Source organism: Cryptomeria japonica, chromosome 9 (genome assembly GCF_030272615.1).
Source record: "Cryptomeria japonica chromosome 9, Sugi_1.0, whole genome shotgun sequence".
NCBI lineage: Eukaryota > Viridiplantae > Streptophyta > Pinopsida > Cupressales > Cupressaceae > Cryptomeria > Cryptomeria japonica.
Window position 1 is genome coordinate 255025522 of NC_081413.1, and position 20179 is coordinate 255045700.

The following is a 20179-nucleotide window of genomic DNA, read 5'->3' on the forward strand; positions in this document are numbered from 1 at the left end:
AGCAATGGAGTTGCTCTGTGGTGTCTGCAACTTACGTTTCCCAGCCCTGGCGGCAGTAGAAGTGGAAGTGGATGGAGATCCAAACATCATTCCTCCCGTCTGTAAAGCATGAGAAGTATGTGGCACATTCTGGTTGCCCTGAAGTGCTGCCCTAGCAGACAAAGTAGTAGGCATTGAAATATTTGTGTCATCTGGAACCCCCCAAAGCTTGTTAAACTCAATTCTGTACTGTATATTTTTGGCTTCCTCCAAAAACTTACATTGTTTCACGCCTTTTCCTCTCCAAAACAGAAAGTGTGCATTCACCCTACTAATGCTACCGAACCATTCTGTGTCACAAATATTGCACTTCCACTTCCTTGTTCCCCCACTTGAATGTGATGTGCCTTGTACTGATATTCGTGAAGCAAACTGTTTTAGAGGAGACTTAGGATCAAAATGACCCCTAGCATATGGTGCCAACAACTCTGAAGGGCAACCTGTACTAGCTAGTGCACTTGCCATAGAACTAGATTGGGCTCCAGGATCAGCCCCATGGTCACCCCCCTCATTTTCAGGTTCATATTCTGAATCATTCTCACTATGAGAATGGATTTCCATGTCATCTTCACTCATGCCTTGGGAGCTCATTGTGAAATTGACACTGCATTTCACAAAATAAAAATAAAAATAAAATCAGCCTAGTTTAACAATATATTTTTAAATTTTTAATTTTTTTTCCTATTCATCTCAAAATGAGATTTGATGTTGAATCTTGAGGGCAAAATGATGCCCTCAAGATTCAACATCAAATCTCATTTTGAGTCTTAAGATGAATAGGGAAAAAAAATCCAAAAATGACATAGAACAATGAAAATCAGAAAAAAAAACAAAAAAAAAACAAGAAAAAGCTGAAAAACCCTACCTTGTGCTTGAAAAATCTCTCCAAAATGTAGAAGAATCTTCTTCTTCCTCTTCTTCTTGCTTCTTCTAGCTCCTATCACGCTTGCAATCAGCTTTTCTCACCCCTTCAATCAGTCTCAGTTTTTCCTCCTCTTCAGCTTGCTGGAAAAAAAATCAGTTTTCCAAAATGAGAGTTAAATCTAAAAGAAACATGCTTTTGTGTTGTTTTGGGGGGTTGGGTGGGGCCCACGTCCAATTAGGGTTACCCCTTAATCCCCCCAAAAGGCACATGTTTTTTAAAAAATGGCCTTTTTGGTTTGTTTAGGTGTGGGAACGCGGGAGACACCTGGGCAGGCGTCTCTCGAGGGACGGGGAGACGTCCAGGCGTCTCCACGTCTCCCTAGGAGACGGGGAGACGTCTCCATGTCCTGACGGCGATTGGGTGGCAGTGGCAGGACGACGGGGGACGTTGCGTCCCCGTCGCCCCATCCCCGAAACGTCCCTGACGAGGGGACGCGCCCAAAAAGGGGGGGGATGCGTCCCCGTGGAACACTGCTTCAGTCTCAGCTAATGGATCAAACTGAAAAGCATTAGCCCATTCGTCCAACAAGCAAACAGGAACCTCTTGCAAGAGAGTAGCAGGATCACGGACAACACACTCCTCCCCCTCTTCATACAAAGTGCAATTCATGTTTATAGGGCTAGGGGTGTAGAGCTCAATGTGGTTTTGGGCAATGGGCTCTGCCCTTATGGTGACCTTGGTACCATACCTTGTTCGAAATAGCATATGGGACCAGTCGAAAGACAGGTACCCACCTATCTTCGCTGTGAAGTCTCTAGACAGGCAGATGGCGAAGAAGGCAGGGAGGTCGATGATGGATACGTCTTGCAAGACAGTGCAACCAGGGCATGCATGCAATTTTAATTTCAAATTTTTTACCTCCCCTACTGTCTTAATAGAAGTGCCATCTAACTGGACCACCCCTTTGGTCACGGGTTCATATTCTATTCCAAGAAGATCAGCTACCTTCTTAGGCATGACTGAGCTTCTAGCTCATGAATCTATCATGCAGTTGTGAACCAAATTGTCTCCTATGATTAAGGAGAGATAGAAAGGGGGAGGCTTGCTTATCTTGCTTGAATCTTCCTCCTCCTTGGGTTGCACCAAATTGGTGGAGACTGCCTTTCCTCTGACTGTTGTCTCATCACCTGACTGATTGACTTCCTTCAGTGCCTCCTTAAGCAGATCCCTTTGAGATGGGATTGAAAGGGCCTCCCACATAGTGACGTTGAGGTTGGCCTTCTTCATTTGATCAACTATGTTGAAAGGGACACCTGCTGGTTTTAGAGGCCGCTTTGAGGCTATAAGGTCTGCCTTTGCTCTTTGGACGACTTGGGTCTCCTTCTGCCTCTTGTTCCCTTGCATGGTATTTTGGCTTGTATCATGGATGGCTACATTGGGTGTTGGAGCTTGGATTGATGTTGAAGGTGAGGTAGCCTCCATGGCTCTCTTCTTTGACCTTGCATAGTGCAGCATGGAATCACCATTTGTTTGGTTCAAACCACAAAATTCCGCCTCCTGCCAATTGACAAAGGTAGAATCCCCTTGTAGGTGAGCCTGGGGACCCACACTAGGCTGATTTGGGTCATATTGCTGGCCAGAAGTGGTCGGCTCATCTTGCACTACTAAAGTTTGGACAAACCCTCCACTTTGGCATACACCTTGGTTGTGGGGCTGATTACATGGTTGACACCAATCTTGCTCTTGGGCAAGGTTATTTTGCACTGGAACTATTGCCTTTGAGTTGCTTGCGTTTGTGGGGTTCACACTATTCAAAGGCCTGGCATTGCTCCATTGGTTTTGCCCTTGAAAGGGTGGCCTGTTTTACTGGTAATTTTGACCTTGTGCTTGGTAAGGTCTGTTATACTGAGTTTGTTGTCTTTTTAGTGCCACCAATTCATTGCCAAAGTTTTGCAGTAGAGACTTAACCTCATGGAGCTCATTGGAGGATGTAGAGGGCGTGGATGATTGCCCTGCGGGAGCCATGGGGATAGGAGCCACGGTGGGTTGTTCTTTAGGAGCCTCTGGGAAGAGAGGCATTGGAGGCCTTGGAGCTATCTTACCAGCCTGAATCAAAAAAATTTCTGCTCTTATGGCTATGTCATATGCACTCGGTAGAGAGGCTCCACCCATCGATTGTACCATGACAGCTATATCGTTGTTGAGAGCTCTAAGATAATACAAGAAGGCATGATTTGGATATGGCTTCACTAGAGCAGGAATCCTATTCCATGTCTTATGGAATCTGAAGTTGAAGTCTCCCATGAATTCGTGGGGTACCCTCTTGATCATAGTTAACTGCCACAAGTGATAGGTGATCACTTTTGCCTTCAAAATGGTTGCACAATTTCTCCCCCAATTCGTCCCAATTGTGGATGGAGCTAGACGACAACCCTCTATACCACTGCAAGGCTTTGCCTTTTAAGGATGTGGCCAAGAGTCTGACAACAACATCGTCCTGAGTGATGTTATGGACGAAGCAAATGTTTGCAATGTCTTGAATGTGCTCAATGGGTGTAGTAGCTGTTTCACCAATGAAGTATGGTATACTCTTCAACGCAGCCACTGGTATGTCATTCCATTGAGTGAAAACAAGGGGACTCCCCCCATTAAAGGTAACAAAGACTTGATTTCTTGCCATGTGAAAGAATGGTCTATTGATATGAGTGGTGGGCCCTTCATAGCAAAGGTCCTGTAAATGGAGGAGTAGAACGAGACCTGGGAGATGGAGTGTTTACAACCTCGTCACCCCTGATTGGTGATAATGAAGGTCTACCTCTCCTCCTTCTAGAGCCTGCAGATGGAAGCTCTATGAATTGGAAACTGCCCCTAGAAGATGCCCTTGTATGAATTCTGGGCATGAAATCTGCAATCGCCCTCGGGAGCTCGGAGGTCCGGAGTGTGATCACTTCGGCACCTCGGGACCTCGGATGTCCGGAGTGAGGAAGCTCGGGAGTTCGGAACCTGGGGGTTCCGAGTTTTCGGGCCTAAGCACCTCGGAACCTAGGGGTTCCAAACTTACAGAGCGAAATGGTTTACTGACCTCGGAACCTGGGGGTTTCGGATTTCCAGGGTAAGCAAAGTTACGATGACTTGGGAACCTGGGGGTTCCGGGGTCCCAGAGTTAGGAACTTCGTATGAACAAGAACTGGACTTGTTGAGCAGAGTCGCCAAGTGCTTGATAGATGACTGCCTCTACAGGCTGAAACACTAAGAAGTAGCACTGAATCCTTAGCATGTATGTCGAACTAAGTCCCAACGGGCGTGCCAAAAACTGTTATCACAAAAGCTTGCACCCTTGCTAAGCTATCAACTCAGCAACCTTGTGAAACATGGAAACAACCCCAAAGTGTGGGACCTTGCACGAGGGGGTTGAATCTTCGGAGGAGGCCGACTTTCTTCTCATTCCAGGTGTAGGTGTTGAACCAACTCAACACTTCGAAACTAACTCAACCTATCCTAACAATTTGCAGAGGTAAAGGGAAGAGAGAAATGCTTGAAATAAAGGGAGGTGATGCACCAAGAAGAGATTGTTTCTCTCCCCACCGAAATGACACAAGAAAATCAACTGAAAACACCCAAGAGATGTACAACTTCAGTTGTACGAGTGACCCCAATGCATGTATGAAGGTTAGAATTCATTGAATGCCAAGAGGGGAGAAGGATTCTCACAAGTCACACTCAGAAAAACAGTTAACACAGCATATATGGAGAGAAAAAGCCACAAGACATACACCCATGATGGAGGTAAGAAAGCATACACAACATACATAAGTTGAAAGTAGGCAAGAATGGTGATTTCAATTAATCATAAAGCCAATGGCCAAACTTACAGTTGCATAAATACAAGAGAAGTGGGAGAGCATGGAATAGCTCAAGCCAGCAGGGAGAGAACCCTTTACAATGAGGCTTAACAACCTTTATATAGAAAAAATGGTTACAAGGGTGATCATGACCCCTGCATGTCTGTCTGGGAGTGCAAGGAAGTGCATGCACTTGACTTGTACATGCAAACAACCTAGCCATACCCACAAAAGGCAATTCTGAGAAGGGTGGATTGATTGACCTTCCAAAGTCAGAGTATGCAGTCATGACACAAGTCACCAAGCATGGCCCCGTACCTCCCTTGATGGAAATCCTACCAAAAACATTAAATACACCCCTGTGGCTCCACAAAAAAAAGTGCACAAGTCACCAAAACTGTTGGAGCATTTAAAGCATTGAGTGTCGATCACGCCATCCGGAAGTGTTGCCAGCAAGACTTCGGAGACCTGGGTCACCGTAGTTAGGGAACCTTGGAGACTCGGGTCACCGTAGTTGGGGAACTTCCGAGACCGGAGTCATCGTAGTTGGGGAACTTCAGAGACCAGAGTCATCGTAGATGGGGAACCTGGGGGTTCCGGAGTTCCGGGGTAGAAGGACAAGGAACATGGGAACCTGGGGGTTTCCGGAGTTCCGGGGTTGAAGAACAAGGAACTTGGGAACTTGGGGGTTCCAGAGTTCCGGGGTACAAGGACAAGGAACTTGGGAACCAGGGGGTTCCGGAGTTCCGGGGTACAAGGACAAGGAACTTGGGAACCAGGGGGTTTCCAGAGTTCCGGGGTTGAAGAACAAGGAACTTGGGAACCTGGGGGTTCCGGAGTTCCGGGGTAGAAGGACAAGAAACTTGGGAACCTGGGGGTTCCGAAGTTCCGGGGTAGAAGGAGAAGGAACTTGGGAACCTGGGGGTTTCCGGAGTTCCGGGGTTGAAGAACAAGGAACTTGGGAACCTGAGGGTTTCCGGAGTTCCGGGGTTGAAGAACAAGGAACTTGGGAACCTGGGGGTTCCAGAGTTCCGGGGTTGAAGGACAAGGAACTTGGGAACCTGGGGGTACCGAAGTTCTGGGGTAGAAGGACAAGGAACTTGGGAACCTGGGGGTTCCGGAGTTCTGGGGTTGAAGAACAAGGAACTTGGGAACCTGGGGGATCCGGAGTTCTGGGGTAGAAGGACAAGGAATTTGGGAACCTGGGGGTTCCGAAGTTCCAGGGTAACTTCGGAGACCGGAGTCACCGTAGTTGAGAAGACTTAGGAACTTGGGAAGTTGGGGTTTCCGGAGTTCCATGCTAGAAGGACAAGGAACTTGGGAACCTAGGGGTTCCGGAGTTTCGGGGCAACTTCGGAGACCTGGGTCACCGAAGTTGGGAAGACTTAGGAACTTCCTTCTGACAAGACAACACTTCACACTTCATAATTCCATTGCTTTTCTCCTTGATCAATTGGGCAGCGTTGGTCCATGGAACATATCTCTGTTCGGTTCTCACTAATGGACCAAGGGTGTCATAAAATGACAACAGTTACATTTGAGGAAGACGTTGCATTCAAGAAATCAAAGGGTTCATGCGTGGAAGATGAAGCTCATCCTCAAGACATGAATAGTGATCATGGTCCTGAGATCCAGAGGGAGCCTTCAAAACCTGAGATGCACAATGATGCAGTTGAGCCTATGGATCCTACTGATGGGCCTAGAGATATTGTTATAACTCAGATTAGACTTCTTTGGGCAAGGAACACTATGCGGGAGGTAGAACAGTTCGCGGCTCCTAGAGGTACATTTCGAGAAAGTAAGAGACCTCAGAAATTCTCTTGTTATGTTGCTTCGATGTGTAATCTCATTGAGACTGAGCCTACCAGTGTTGAGGAAGCCGCAAATCAGCAAGTATAGAAAGATTCCATGGACGAAGAATATGAATCCATCCTTAAGAATGATGTTTGGGATATTGTGCCGAGACCTAAGGGCAAGCCAGTTGTATCTTCCAAGTAGCTATTCAAGATCAAGCATGCAGTTGATGGTAGCATTGAGAAATACAAGGCTAGATTCGTGGCTCGTGGTTTCTCTCAGAAAGAAGGGATAGATTATGAAGAAACTTTCGCTCCAGTTGCTTGATATACTTCCATCAGAACCATTATTGCGATTGCAGCAGCTAAGGGATGGAAGCTACATCAGATGGATGTGAAGACAACCTTTCTCAATGGTGTGATTGAGGAAGAGGTCTACATTGAACAACCTGAGGGTTTCGTGATTCATGGGAAGGAGTCTCATGTATGCATGCTAAAGAAAGCTTTATATGGCCTTAGCAGACTCCTCGTGCATGGTATGAGAGGATTGATAGATACTTAACAGGTTTGGGGTTTTGCAAGAATAATGTTGATCCGAACCTCTACTTTTAGGTATTTAATGGTGAAATGTTGATCCTGGTATTATATGTTGATGACCTATTTGTCATAGGGGAAGATCATCTCATTCACAGGTGTAAGGAGTTGACTTCAGAATTTGAGATGAAGGACTTAGGGCTCATGCACTTCTTTCTAGGGTTAGAAGTATGGTAGAGGCCTAATGAGATCATCCTAAGTCAAGGCAAATACACCATTGACATCTTGAAGAGGTTTGGATTGTTAGAGTACAAGTCCATGCCTACTCCAATGGAAACTAACTTGAAGAAATTGTGGGAAGCTGCAGCTAGTTCAGATCTTGTGGATCCTACCATGTATAGGCAGTTGATTGGATCCTTGATGTATCTAGTTAACACTAGACTAGATATTTGCTATGCAGTGAGTGCACTTAGCCAATTCATGAGTAAACCGAGACATATACATCTAGTTGCAGCCAAGCATATCTTGAGGTACTTGCGTGGCACAGTTGGCTATGGACTGAAGTACTCCTCCAACATTGCTTTGAACTTGGAGGGTTACTCAGATTCTGATTGGGTAGGAAGTGTCATTGATCGCAAGAGTGCTTCTAGAGTTTGCTTCAACTTGGGATCTGCCATGATTTCCTGGTGTAGCAGGAAACAATCTTTAGTGGCATTGAGTACTGCAGAAATAATAGAAGCAGAATACATTGCAGCTTGTGTGGCATCTCGCGAAGCAGTGTTGCTTCGGAAGCTCCTTGTAGGATTGTTAGGTCAATCGTTGGAGCCTACTATCATTCATTGTGATAACCAAAGCTATGTGAAGCTTTCGGTTAATCTAGTTTTCCATGACAGATCAAAACATGTTGAGATTCAGTACCACTACATCAAGGATATGGTATAGAGGAATGTTGTTCAGCTGAGATACATCTTGCACTGAGGAGAAGACGACCAACATTCTCACCAAGCTCCTTGCCAAAGTGAAGTTTGTGCATTTTCGGGACAAGCTTGGAGTCGTGGAGAATGAAGCGCTTGCCGAGAGGGAGTCTCAGCATCAATGATACATTGAGATGTATCTTCCACCCTCTGTGAGTAGGCATGGTAGAACCACCCTTTGCGAGTAGGCATGGTGGTAATGCACTCTTCTCTGGGAGAAGTTTGAGGTGAAAGACCTCTTCCACCCTCTGCGAGTAGGCATGGTGGATGTCATGGAAGAAATTCCATGATGTACTTGTGTTTTTCCACCCTTTGCGAGTAGGTATGGTGGACCCACCCTCTGCGAGTAGGCATGCTGGATGATTTAGTACTTGTGTTTGTTCACCCTCTCAGAGTAGCTATGGTGAACATCATCCATGGGAATAGCCATGGTGGTTGTATTCATTTGCATTTTCTCATGGGAGAAGCCATGTATCTCGGATGTTGAGAAGGTCTCCTCCCTAGCTAAGAGGGAGTGTTGATGTATGTAGCTAGGTCGGAGCCCTTATAGGGCCAACCTAGCACACCTAGCACGTTTGGATTAGTCATGTCCTATCTTGCTTGTATAACATGTGGGGCTATTTTAGTTTGATTGCCTAAATTGTAAAGCCGACCTAAGGTAAATTAGAAGGCTAGAGTCTTATATATATGTAATGTCAACCTCATTGTAATGACACACATTCAGCAATTACATCCCTATTCGGTATCCTTCAGCGAATTACCTCTGTGATCAGCAAATCATATACAAAAGATAGTGAACATTATTGGAAGCACAACAAACACCTTTGGAAGGTCAGCGAACACCATTTGAAGGGCAGCGAACACCACCCTAGGTGCAACAATTGTTCTTTCTGACAGTAGTCATCATTTGAAGGTCAGCGAACTATCCTTGAAGGCTGCAAACATCATCCTAAGATCAGCGAACTTCATCTTTGTGGCAGCAATATCTGTATTGCTGATAAGTTCATCATTGCAGTTTGCCCTAGGTTGAAGATATTACTGTGCATAGTTTACTGATTGCTTCAAGTGTTGAAGCTCATTGTAAAGATACATTTGGTTATTGCTTAATAAAGATCTGAGATTAGTTGCTGGGTTTTTCAACTCCAAGAGGGAGGTTTTCCCAGGGTATATTGGTGTTTATTGTGCACATTGATTTGGTTATGTTATTTCTGATTATTTTGCTACAGTTTGATACAAAACTAACAAAAGACAACTCCAATTCATAATAGAAAATGCAAAATGAGACTCTTTAGCCAACATAAGAAATTGCCAAATCAATTTCCACTCCAGAATGGAAATATATGACATCTTCCCAAAATACCAAAAAATAGCATCTTCCAAGTGGGTCTCAACTTCTTAGAAAATAGAGATTATGCCATCTCATCACTTGCCATGTAGGATGCCACGTCACCAAGAGGTCCCACAAAGTGAATAGCATCTTAGGAAGTTAATAACTTAGGATATAAACGATTATAATTAATTAAAATCAAATAATCAATATTTGGACTCCAAGGTTGAGACATCTTAATTCCAACTGTGATGTTTCCTATATATAATTAAATAATAAAATTAAATACTTTATTGTGTGGCCCCAAATTTAATAATAAATCTTTTGGGCCCTTTATTTAATTAGTCAAGTTTTATTTTGGTCATGTCGGCCCGTTTGTATCCCTTCGGGAAATTTCCCGGAGCCCATATTTATGGCCGAGTCTATCATTGTTGTAGGTATGTGTGAATTTGGTATTTTCTTTGTATGTGCGAATTCCAGTTGGAGTTCTGTTGTCAGCCATTTTGGAGGTGGACGATCCTCCTTACTTGGCATCCACAGTTTCGGTGGGAGTAACTCCTCACCCTACTCTGCTCTGCCCCTAGCCCAAGATTATTGTAATCTGAAGTGCTATCATTACTGAGTCTGAATTTCTACTTGCATGTCTGGTGTTCATTTCGTGCCAAATTGTGTTAATCTGATTATATGGTCTATCTGGCACTATGCATTATAAAATATTTGTGGAGTTGAACGCGGCCGAAGGAAAGTAGTTTCGGCGTTCGAATCCATTGTGCGGACGAAGGGGCTATACATACCTTACGACTTGGCACCAACCTCACTGTACGGTGTTGTACATGCGGTACAGCTTGGTACCAACCTCACCATACAGCTTGGCCCCAACCTCATCGTACGGTTGGCACAAACACCATGGTACGCCCTTTTTGTGGTCTTCACATCTTGCCGAGGGGGGGTTTGTGAGCTGAACGGTTCAGGTACATTACAGTGGTATCAGAGCCAAAATCCTGCCAGCCTGTGGAATGCTTGGGATGACTACAAAAATGGAAGAAAGGGATAATGAAATTGCTGCCAATAAAATTGCCAAGTGGTATAACAAATATCAAAAGAGGAAGAATTATTTGACATTTCAAGAATATCTAGTTCTGATAGTAAAATGTATACCTATGCATGAGGAGGTTATCAGAATATTTGATGAATACTCAAGTGAACCTGAGGAGATCAAGGCTACCGAATCCTTTGATAGGTACTATGTAAGGAAAAGAAAAGAGGAGTTGGATTCTGAATTAGGAAAACAATCAAAATCAAAGAAAGATGAAGACAAGTTCACATGTTCACCCCAGCGACAGGAGGATATGGACAAGCCGGAGACAACAATTGTCCCTTCAAGTGGAGAACACTTAAACTTTCATGACAGCTGCAAGGATGAAGATGTTTGTATGAATTTTGTCAAGCCAACAGTGGTTGATCAACTTCATGGAGATGCAAACTCTAGCAATGATCCCTTACCGGAGCAATCTCTACAGTTGGTTGAATACGAAATTTACCCTTTGGGTGGGCATGAGGCGTGCATGATTGTCATCTCTCCTTGTGAGTGGTATCTATATGAAGAAAGCAAGTTGGATTTTGATGAGTTATTCCTCAACTCCGAGCAAGGCAATGTTTATATCAGAGTGGAGCAGCGCAAGTTGATTGAGGATTTGCAGGTGGTGCTCTTAGCATCAAGCTTTCAGTGAATATGACTACTAGCATCTGCGCATGGTTTGGGACCCTGGAGCTTGTTAGATGGCAGATAGTTGCGTATTGCTTGAGGGCAAGCAATCTTTGGGTCGGGAGGACTGTGATGTTCCTAATATATAATTAAATAATAAAATTAAAATACTTTATTGTGTAGCCCCAAATTTAATAATAAATCTTTCGAGCCCTTTATTTAATTAGTCAAGTTTTATTTTGGTCATGTCGGCCTGTTTGTAACCCTTCGGGAAATTTCTCAGAGCTCATATTTATGACCGAGTCTGTCATTGTTGTAGGTATGTGTGAATTTGGTATTTTCTTTGTTTGTGCGAATTCCAGTTGGAGTTCTGTTGTCAGCCATTTCGGAGGTGGAAGATCCTCCCTACTTGGCATCCGCAGTTTCGGTGGGAGTAACTCCTCACCCTACTCTGCTTTGCCCTTAGTCCAAGATTATTGTAATCTGAAGTGCTATCATTACTGAGTCTGAATTTCTACTTGCATGTCTGGTGTTCATTTCATGCCAAATTGTGTTAATCTGATTATATGGTCTGTCTAGCACTACGCATTATAAAATATTTGTGGAGTTGAACGCGGCCGAAGGAAAGTAGCTTCGGCGTCCAAATCCATTGCGCAGACGAAGGGGCTGTACATACCGTACGGCTTGGCACCAACCTCACCGTACGGTGTTGTACATGCGGTACGACTTGGTACCAACCTCACCGTATGACTTTGTACCAACCTCACCGTACGGTTGGCACAAACACCACCGTACGCCCTTTTTGTGGTCTTCGCATATTGCCGAGGGGGGGTTTGTGAGCTGAACGGTTCAGGTACATTACACAACAGTCTTGAATCCTATGTTTTAATTTTCTTTTATATCTCTTGAGCTGTTCTAAGGGGACATCAAGCTGCAAATCTTCTTTCAAATGCCATGGCCTCCTCCATAATTCCAACAGTACGCAATCTGTGTCATGTGATCCCACTCAGATAAAAAAAGAACCATAGCATTTCATGCACTAACATGCTCAGAGGAGCTCAGCTATTTCATACATTAACCCAACATGGCCACTTCACAAATGATGACAATCAATTAGTATGGAGCTCCACTAACTCTAGGGAGTGTGCTGTGGCTTCAACATATGTAATATTATTTTATGAGGCCATCTAAAGTGTACGTGGGATTAGGGAAAAGAGAAATAAAGATTAAAAAGTGATATTTTATTGCCAAAAGGTGGACGTCCACTTGGGGAAAAGGAAATTAATTTTTTTTGAAAAGGGCAAATGAAATTATTTTATTACTTTCTGAGTTACCCTAACTTGTGTTGCCCTAATTTCTTATTGAGACTTAATAAAAAGAGTTTTGGCTCTCATTTGTATATGCTGAATATTGTGAAAATACAGAAATACTGCTGGAATGAACTTGGAGTTCTTCTAAAGATTTTTGAGGATGAAATCCCTCATTAGTTAGCTTGGTTTCGGTGGTGAAAGATCCACCCTAGCTGGTTTTGTTCTATAGTTCGAGTTTTCAGTGATTTTGGATTGCAGTTGGTGAATTTGGTTTGATTTTCATGAAGGTTTTCAAGGTGTTTTGATGTGGGTTCTCTCGTTTTGGTGTGTTTGATCCTTTTTGAGAGTGTTGTTCGAGTTTGGAGGTTTTTGGAAGCCTTTTCTATTTGCTGGTCATTATTTTTAGAGATTCAGGAAACCGTATTTATGTTCATATCTCTTGGAGTGAATTTTATCTAGTTCTAGGTGTTGACTCAATCAATTTCTTATTGCTGGGCGCTGTGTTCCCATATATTACATGTGCCTTTTGTTGAGTATTGGATTTCTAGCAATAAATCACCTCTAGGAGGTAGCACCCAGTTTTGGGTAATGAAAAGTGGATATTGCAAGTTAATTTATATGTGTTGACAGCTACAAAACATCATATTAGAGGTGTCTAAGGAATTCAATCAGATCTGTCCTATTTTTGAAGGCTAAATAAGTGTTGGTAATTAATACATGAATCGCTCCTAGTCAGATGGTGCACCCAGTTTTCTGTAGCAGAGGTTTTGAGGTTGTTTCAGATTTGGAGTCTTTCAAAATCACTTAAATCTGCTCATACAAGTCTGCTAGAGTGTGTTGTGGAAGGGTTGCTGGAGTAGGCTTGAAATACTCTACATGGACTCTTGTTTGGATGCATAAAATTAGTCTTCAGACTTACAAGAGTGTTGTTGCTTGCAAATTACAATGAAATCTCTATTTCCAGGCCTGTAATATTTGTGATCAGTCAACTTATTGATGTTATGCAATCTGATTTTGAAGAGTTAATAGTAATCTTGGTGATTCTATGCACTAGTCTTTCAATATGCTATTTCATGAATGTTTCCAAAAAATATTGCAATGAGATATTGAATGAAATCTGAAAACAATAAAGACAATCAGCAAACAGTGCATTATCTTTTTCTTTCAATCATTCAATCAGAAAACGAAAAGACAAAAACAGGTGTGAACATGTTACATGGTTTATTTACAGGTGGAACTCATATGTAAGTAAACCATAAAGTATCCAACTTAATTGAAATTTGAACCATCAACTCAATGCATACTTACCCTACTGCCAAGTCAATTTAAGTGTGTGCCTCCTCTACATACAAGTCCCTCTTAGTTTGTAAGGGGATATTTCAAGTCCCAATGGTCCTCTCGGAACATGCAGATGCCTCCCACGTTCAGGAGAATCTAAGTAACAAATAAGTTTGCTGGTTTGCTGAACATATTTCATGTTTTGAATGTGTGCTTATGGTGAAACATCATGTTCTTGACAGCTCTATAGATCAGCAAACTCCATGTTTTCCATGTCTTTTTCCACCTTTAATTTATGGTTGATCTCTATTCACATTCAGGGGTTGTAGATGTTGTCATTGACAAACGATAAGATATCAATGCCCATCCCTTCACCATAGATGCTGTTATCTCTCTCCTTCTGGGACATAAGCAGATGCAAGTTATAGATTACTTCCATCTTTTTCCCTTCCCATCTTTTTCATCTCCTAACCCTGCTCCTGAAATTCCCACCGTTTGAAGAAGACATATCATTGCAATGTTAATGCTTATTTCTTCAGAATTACAGTTGTATTCAAGCTGAGCAGCTACTCTAGATCTTCCTCAACCTTAAATATGAGCATTTGATTCCTTTTTTATTCTGGAAGCCAATTTCCATTCCCTCTCCTCTTTTAGTCATTATCAATGTTCTATTTCTGGCTTCAAAGAATATAAATACCATCAACCTACTAACATCCCCATTTGCTTCACTTGAAATAGTGATGTGACTGTTGATTATATCATCCAATCAATAATTAGCAGCGAGCCTTCCTTTTTATGCTTTGAAGGCACATAAATTAAATGTGACCCTTGAAAAGTGTTGTTGAAATTATTAGTCCCTCTATTTCGATTGTCCTTTTCTCTTTTTAGTTTTCCCCCCTTTTGAATTAATTGTACTTCCCCTGGCATGAATTATGAAATGACCTTTTATTGATGCATAGCTGAAGTGTAAATTTACCTATGGACCAATCCATCACAGTTAACAAGCTTACTCTATACTATCTTGGCAGTCAGATATCAACAGTTGTTTATGCCTCATTTGGGAAGGGGGAATGCGAGGTCCCTAATTGTATGGACTTGGCAAGGACAACCCAAGGTTAGTGGTTTTATCTGTTATTTTATTGCTGTCATTTAATACCGGTGAATCTTACCATTGGTATGGAATAAGTCTCCTTTAAGAATCTTATTCAATCCCTAGTACGGACATCTATGATGTTTTAGCAGATTAATCAAGATTATTGAGTTGCAGTCCACCCAAATAATCATCAATCTTGTCTCTTTGGCGAATCCTAAGTAATTTCAATAGGGCTAAAGATTTGGATTGATTGATTTTATCCTACAATATAGATGGCATAGATGCCTAGAGGCTGTCTTGAGGATCTTTTCAAATGCTACTGCTTCCTGCTTCATTCAACTTGACTTTTCCTGCTCCATCAAAGATTAGTTTCATGCATCCTTTATGAGGTATTCTCCAATTTAAATTAGGAGTTTCCTTTTTCTTTCCATCAACCCCTTTATGTGAGACAACGAAAGAGCATTTTAGAATAACTGATTTTATTTTTCTAATTTGAGTTTTTGAGAATTTTGTTATGGTTCTTAGAATATTCCAATAATGAAATCTCAGTATTTTCTCATTTTCAAATTTTGAGAAGGCATTTCAATTCCATTTATTTGCAACATCAAGCTTTTACATTTCATTTTATGTAGAAGGATGGAGTTTTACCATCTACTTAATTGAGCTTAAAGCAGCCTTTACCATCAAATATTATGATGTTTTGATTAGACCTCTCTGAAGTCTTCCCAACATCGCATCCAAGCTAAAACTTCCCACACTCAAGATGTACAGTCCAGTTCTTTTTTTAAGAAAATGATTTACTGAAGCATTTAGTTTCACTTAATCTTGATTACAGTTTTTCTGTATTCTAATGTTATTTTGGCTAAATAGGCTGAAATTTCTATGAGTGTTTGGTGAGTTAGTTTTGGCCTCAATTAAATTTGTTTTCTTTCTAAACTACAACCCTACACATTTATATTTTTCTGGTAAAGTAATGCAACTTATGTTAGACCAAATAACAATAATTACACCAGCTGAGCAAAATAAGCACATGGGAAAGTTGTCCTACAAAAGCTAGAAAAGAGAGCATTTGAGACTTTACCTAAATAGGTAAGAGTTTTGTATCTGTCCATAAACAAATAATATTCAGGTCTTCTAAGCAGAGTAGAGAATTATCCGAATTGTTGACTTGGATTTTTTTTTCTAAAGGAATTCAATGGAAGACATCCCTTTTTTATGCCGGATGTCCTATGTTGTTCGAGCTATTGAATTATTTGTAACAGCATATTACCTAGCGAAGGTTATAGATGTAGCTTTGGTGTAATATAGATTACCTATTTCACTGTGTGACAGCTAACTTATGTTGTAGATAAATAATGCAGGCCCTTAACATTAAAATGAAAACTGAAAATAATTCATTGGGGTTAACCATAATCATGACTTGTTGTAAGATATCCTAGGACTGAATATGGCATGTACTGAACTTTTTCAATAAATGGTGTAACTTCTAACTTGTCGTTGACATGGGACAATGATATTCTTGGGACTAATTTACAGTGCTCTTATTCTTACTAAATAGGTCACACTAGCACAAATGGAGTATCAGCTACCCCGGTTGACTCGAATGTGGACTCATCTTGAAAGGCAGGCAGGAGGCATGGTGAAGGGAATGGGTGAAAAACAAATTGAAGTAGATAAGCGTATCTTACGTGATCGAGTAAGTGACCATGACAGCTGTAAAACGATTTAATGTGCTTTGGATTGTTAATTGAAGTGATATACCTTCTAATCAAACTATTTATTGTGGTAAAAAATATTATGTGGGCTTACGTCACTCCTTTTATACTGGATGAAAGTGTTTATTATTACGAATGTTAGCACAACTAACAACAGGAATACAACTAAAGTTTCTTCCTATGGATGCTAGCCAAAGTAACATTTGTACCTGTGCCCGAAGAGGCAAGGAATAAGCTCCTCTATGGAAACTCCTGAATTTGAATTTGACCATACTAGCCAACTTTTTCTTCAAAATTCTAGCTCCCATACACTGGGAGGAAGGTTCATGATGAAAGATAGCCTTATACCTGGATTCCAGAAGAATCCATTAGCAGTCAAAGGAATTGCTTATAATAGCAGTTTGCAGCAGTCGCTAGGCATTCTATTATCTCCAAGGAGAGGACCTCTCATAGTGAATAAATTATTAAATTCAGCGTGGATTTAAACCCAAAAAGTCTTCATAGGTGGGCATTTCTAGAAAACATGTTCAAACTGTTTCATTTCTCAGAGACAAAATCATATGCAATTGTTTTGGCTGCTAATCCTTGGTGGATCATTAATCACTGCCAAAAGTTTTGCTTGAAATAATACTGTTCTTTTCAAATTAACTTGCACATCCTTTGCTAGTGCAATAATCAACCATATTAATTTATGTAGACCCTTTGTTATATAGCTGTAAAGGAATTCTCACTTCTCTATTTCCAATCTCTCCAAAAGAGGTCTTGTTTCTTGGAGCCACATTTAAAATTTTTTAAAAGTAACTTTCAGAGGTCTATCTACAGAGTCCTTAATAATTTCTTTTTTTCTACTCAACTTTTGGGCACAATATAAATTGCATCAATTATTTGATAACTGATATTTGTGATTTCATAGATTTCCATGGTGAAAAAAGCTCTTTTTGGCCAATCTTTGACCATCAAAACTTGGCCAGAGACCAAGATTCCTGCTTGGATACTGAAACTTCTGAATGGTTGTGCCTTAAGATCCCAAACATCTTTTACCTGCCAAATTATGGTTGGATAGAATACAAACTATCTGCCAAGAAACCCAAACACGTTTAGTGTTGCTACCTAAAATCTTGAAAACATTTTCCTTTATCAGTAATGTCAAAAGTTTAGAGGGTTCCCAATTGAATACACTAGATAGTTAGATATGATGAAGAAGTTAGATCTGCCATAGCACATTCTCCTTTATCACTCTTACTACCCACTTTCCAGCAAGGTGAGCGCCATTTATTATCAGGAATACTGAATCTGACTTGATCTCTAAAGTGAAGAGGCCCCCAGCCAGAAGCAGGATACCTTTCATCCAACAATGTCTGCACCAAAGAAAGATTTTGAGTGTTTTGTAGGTCTCTTGAGAGCGGATAACACCTTAACTTTATTGGCTAGGGGGATGCCAAGGCTACTGCAAGCTTAATATTTTTATTTCTTTCTGAACTTAGCTACTATCCATTTCCATTGATAAAAAAATATATTGGAAGATCAGAAGTAATGTTCACGTAATAAATGATTTCTTCTGGTTTTATGAGCCAACTTTTTTATTTGGTCAATTTCGAGCCTTCTACTGACCAATAAGTATAATATTTAATTTTGTCTTCCTGACCAGTTTTCCAACACCTTTTGCTACATCTAAGCAAACCATGTTTCTCTACACAGAATAATTCAGCTCAACTTTTTTGAGTGTTGAATCGTTAGCAAAAAAAAAATTGCTTGTTTAGCTCTTGGTAAAGTGAACCTTTTTAATTTATGCTTGCACTTCAGCTGCCTCCAACTAGTAATCAAGAACATTTTCTGCAATCATATAGAGAAAGGGGACTTGAGGACAAACCTGTCAAATAGATCTATGTAAACTTATGCCGCATCAATAATTCAAAATTCAAAGATATTAAAGCAATGTTACCAATTTGGATTCAAGTACACGAGAATGATTAGTGCATATTGCTATAAAAGGGTGGTGGTGGTGGTGGGGGTGCGGGGTCATGTGGGTTTGTCCATACAAAAGGCATATGAAAATCATAAATATAATTTGCATTTGCAGCCTAAAAAACAAGAAATTCGTTCAAAATACCACATAGCATCATATAATAAACAAAACCACCATAAGAATTAAAAATCCTACTTCAATGTCAATTTGTCAAATTTAAATGCCATGATAGAAATTCATTGTTCAATATTATGGTTAGGGTCCACATTTTTTTTAATAGATGTAAAATGAGTTTTTTTAAGCATTTAAAATGGTTTAGATGACACTTTTAGGGTTAGCACTCACGTTTTTTAATTTTCCAGTCAAAACTTAAAGTAAAAAAAACTGAATATTATTTTATTTTTTGAACTTAAAAAATGCCATTTATATGTGGGTTTGCATGGATTTGTCCAGTTTTTTCTTAGCCAAATCCAGGCCTATTTGGTTGGAACTTGGACAACCCCTAGGGGTATCACACCAGTACTAGGACTAGGTTTGAATTAGACTCAAATTTGGGCCTGTATGTTGGTGAATTGGTAACTTCATGGTATACAAACTCGCTGAGTGAGTGCTCATCAAGAAAACTTGGGACTCTGCGTTGGCCAAGTTTTCAGCAAGTTGGAGCATCAAAACCAAGAAAGTACTCATTAAAACTCAGTGACTCTCTGTAGGGAATTTGCTGACGTGTAGCAGACACAAAAAAACACTGAAAACACTTATTTTTACTTATTTAACTCTGGATGCCTATAGTTAAGGCTCACACAACAATTGTGCATCCTTGAGAGCAATTTGAAAGGATTTTATAGTGGATTTGAAGGGTAGATTTGAGGAATTTCAGTTTTCAGGTTAGTATTTTTTTCTTTTTTCTTTTTTTCAAAGAATGTAAGTTACTTCTAGCATGTTAATAATATATTTGTAAACATTATTTACAGTTTCACTTACAATGAATTCCATTTTTTAAGTTTTTATTGTTGCTTTATACTAGTTTTTTGAATGAAATCACTATTGCCCCCCCTAAATGAAGTGTTTTACAGTTTTGTGTTAGAAAAATGTTTTGTAACACGGGGTTCCCTGACAAGGGGATGGGGGAAGCAAGGACGGGTTTCGTGGATCGGAGATCCAGGGCCCAAATTTGGGGACAGTGAGGGGACAGCGGGGTGATGGTGACAGAGCGGTGGTGGGGGGCAGTGCTGATATAAAATAGAGATGAATTGAAATCTTTAAGAAAAAATCTGCAATATAACATCTCTGTGAGTGCCTCATGAAAGGCCAACTATTTTTCATAATGTTAAAGGTTGCAATCAGCATGTAATGGTATGTGCCATATATTAACTGACCCGGTGGCACCCTCGACAGAGGTGGTGGAAGTGGTGGTGTTGTGGGGGGCTGTTTCCCCCAAGTCCCCAAGTCTCGAAAATGTCACCCTATAGGGGACGTGAGTTTTTTTGGGGGGGACACATTCTTGTGGAACAATGGACTAATATACACCCTTAACATTATTTTTTTGAAATTTCTATTTGATGCTTGAATGTTTTGTAGATAAACCACAACAGAAAACAGGAAATACAAAGATAATATTTGCAACAAAGTCTAAATAACAGAAATATATCTAATATGCTCAAAATGACATAAATCCACAATTGGAAATTGCTTTAAGATTTATTGCAACCTGTGGACAGCAATATATAATCATGTTCTA

At 40.8% G+C, this 20179-nt stretch overlaps 1 protein-coding gene across 1 annotated transcript in view; it reads left to right on the top strand.

Annotated features, from left to right (window-relative positions):
* The window catches only part of LOC131034467 (uncharacterized), a 214854-nt gene that overhangs the window by 67893 nt on the left and 126782 nt on the right, over positions 1-20179 (top strand). Inside the window, exon 5 of the mRNA XM_057965974.2 lies at positions 16319-16456. Within this exon, the coding sequence (XP_057821957.2) occupies positions 16319-16456 (138 nt within the window). The remainder of the gene's footprint in view (positions 1-16318; positions 16457-20179) is intronic.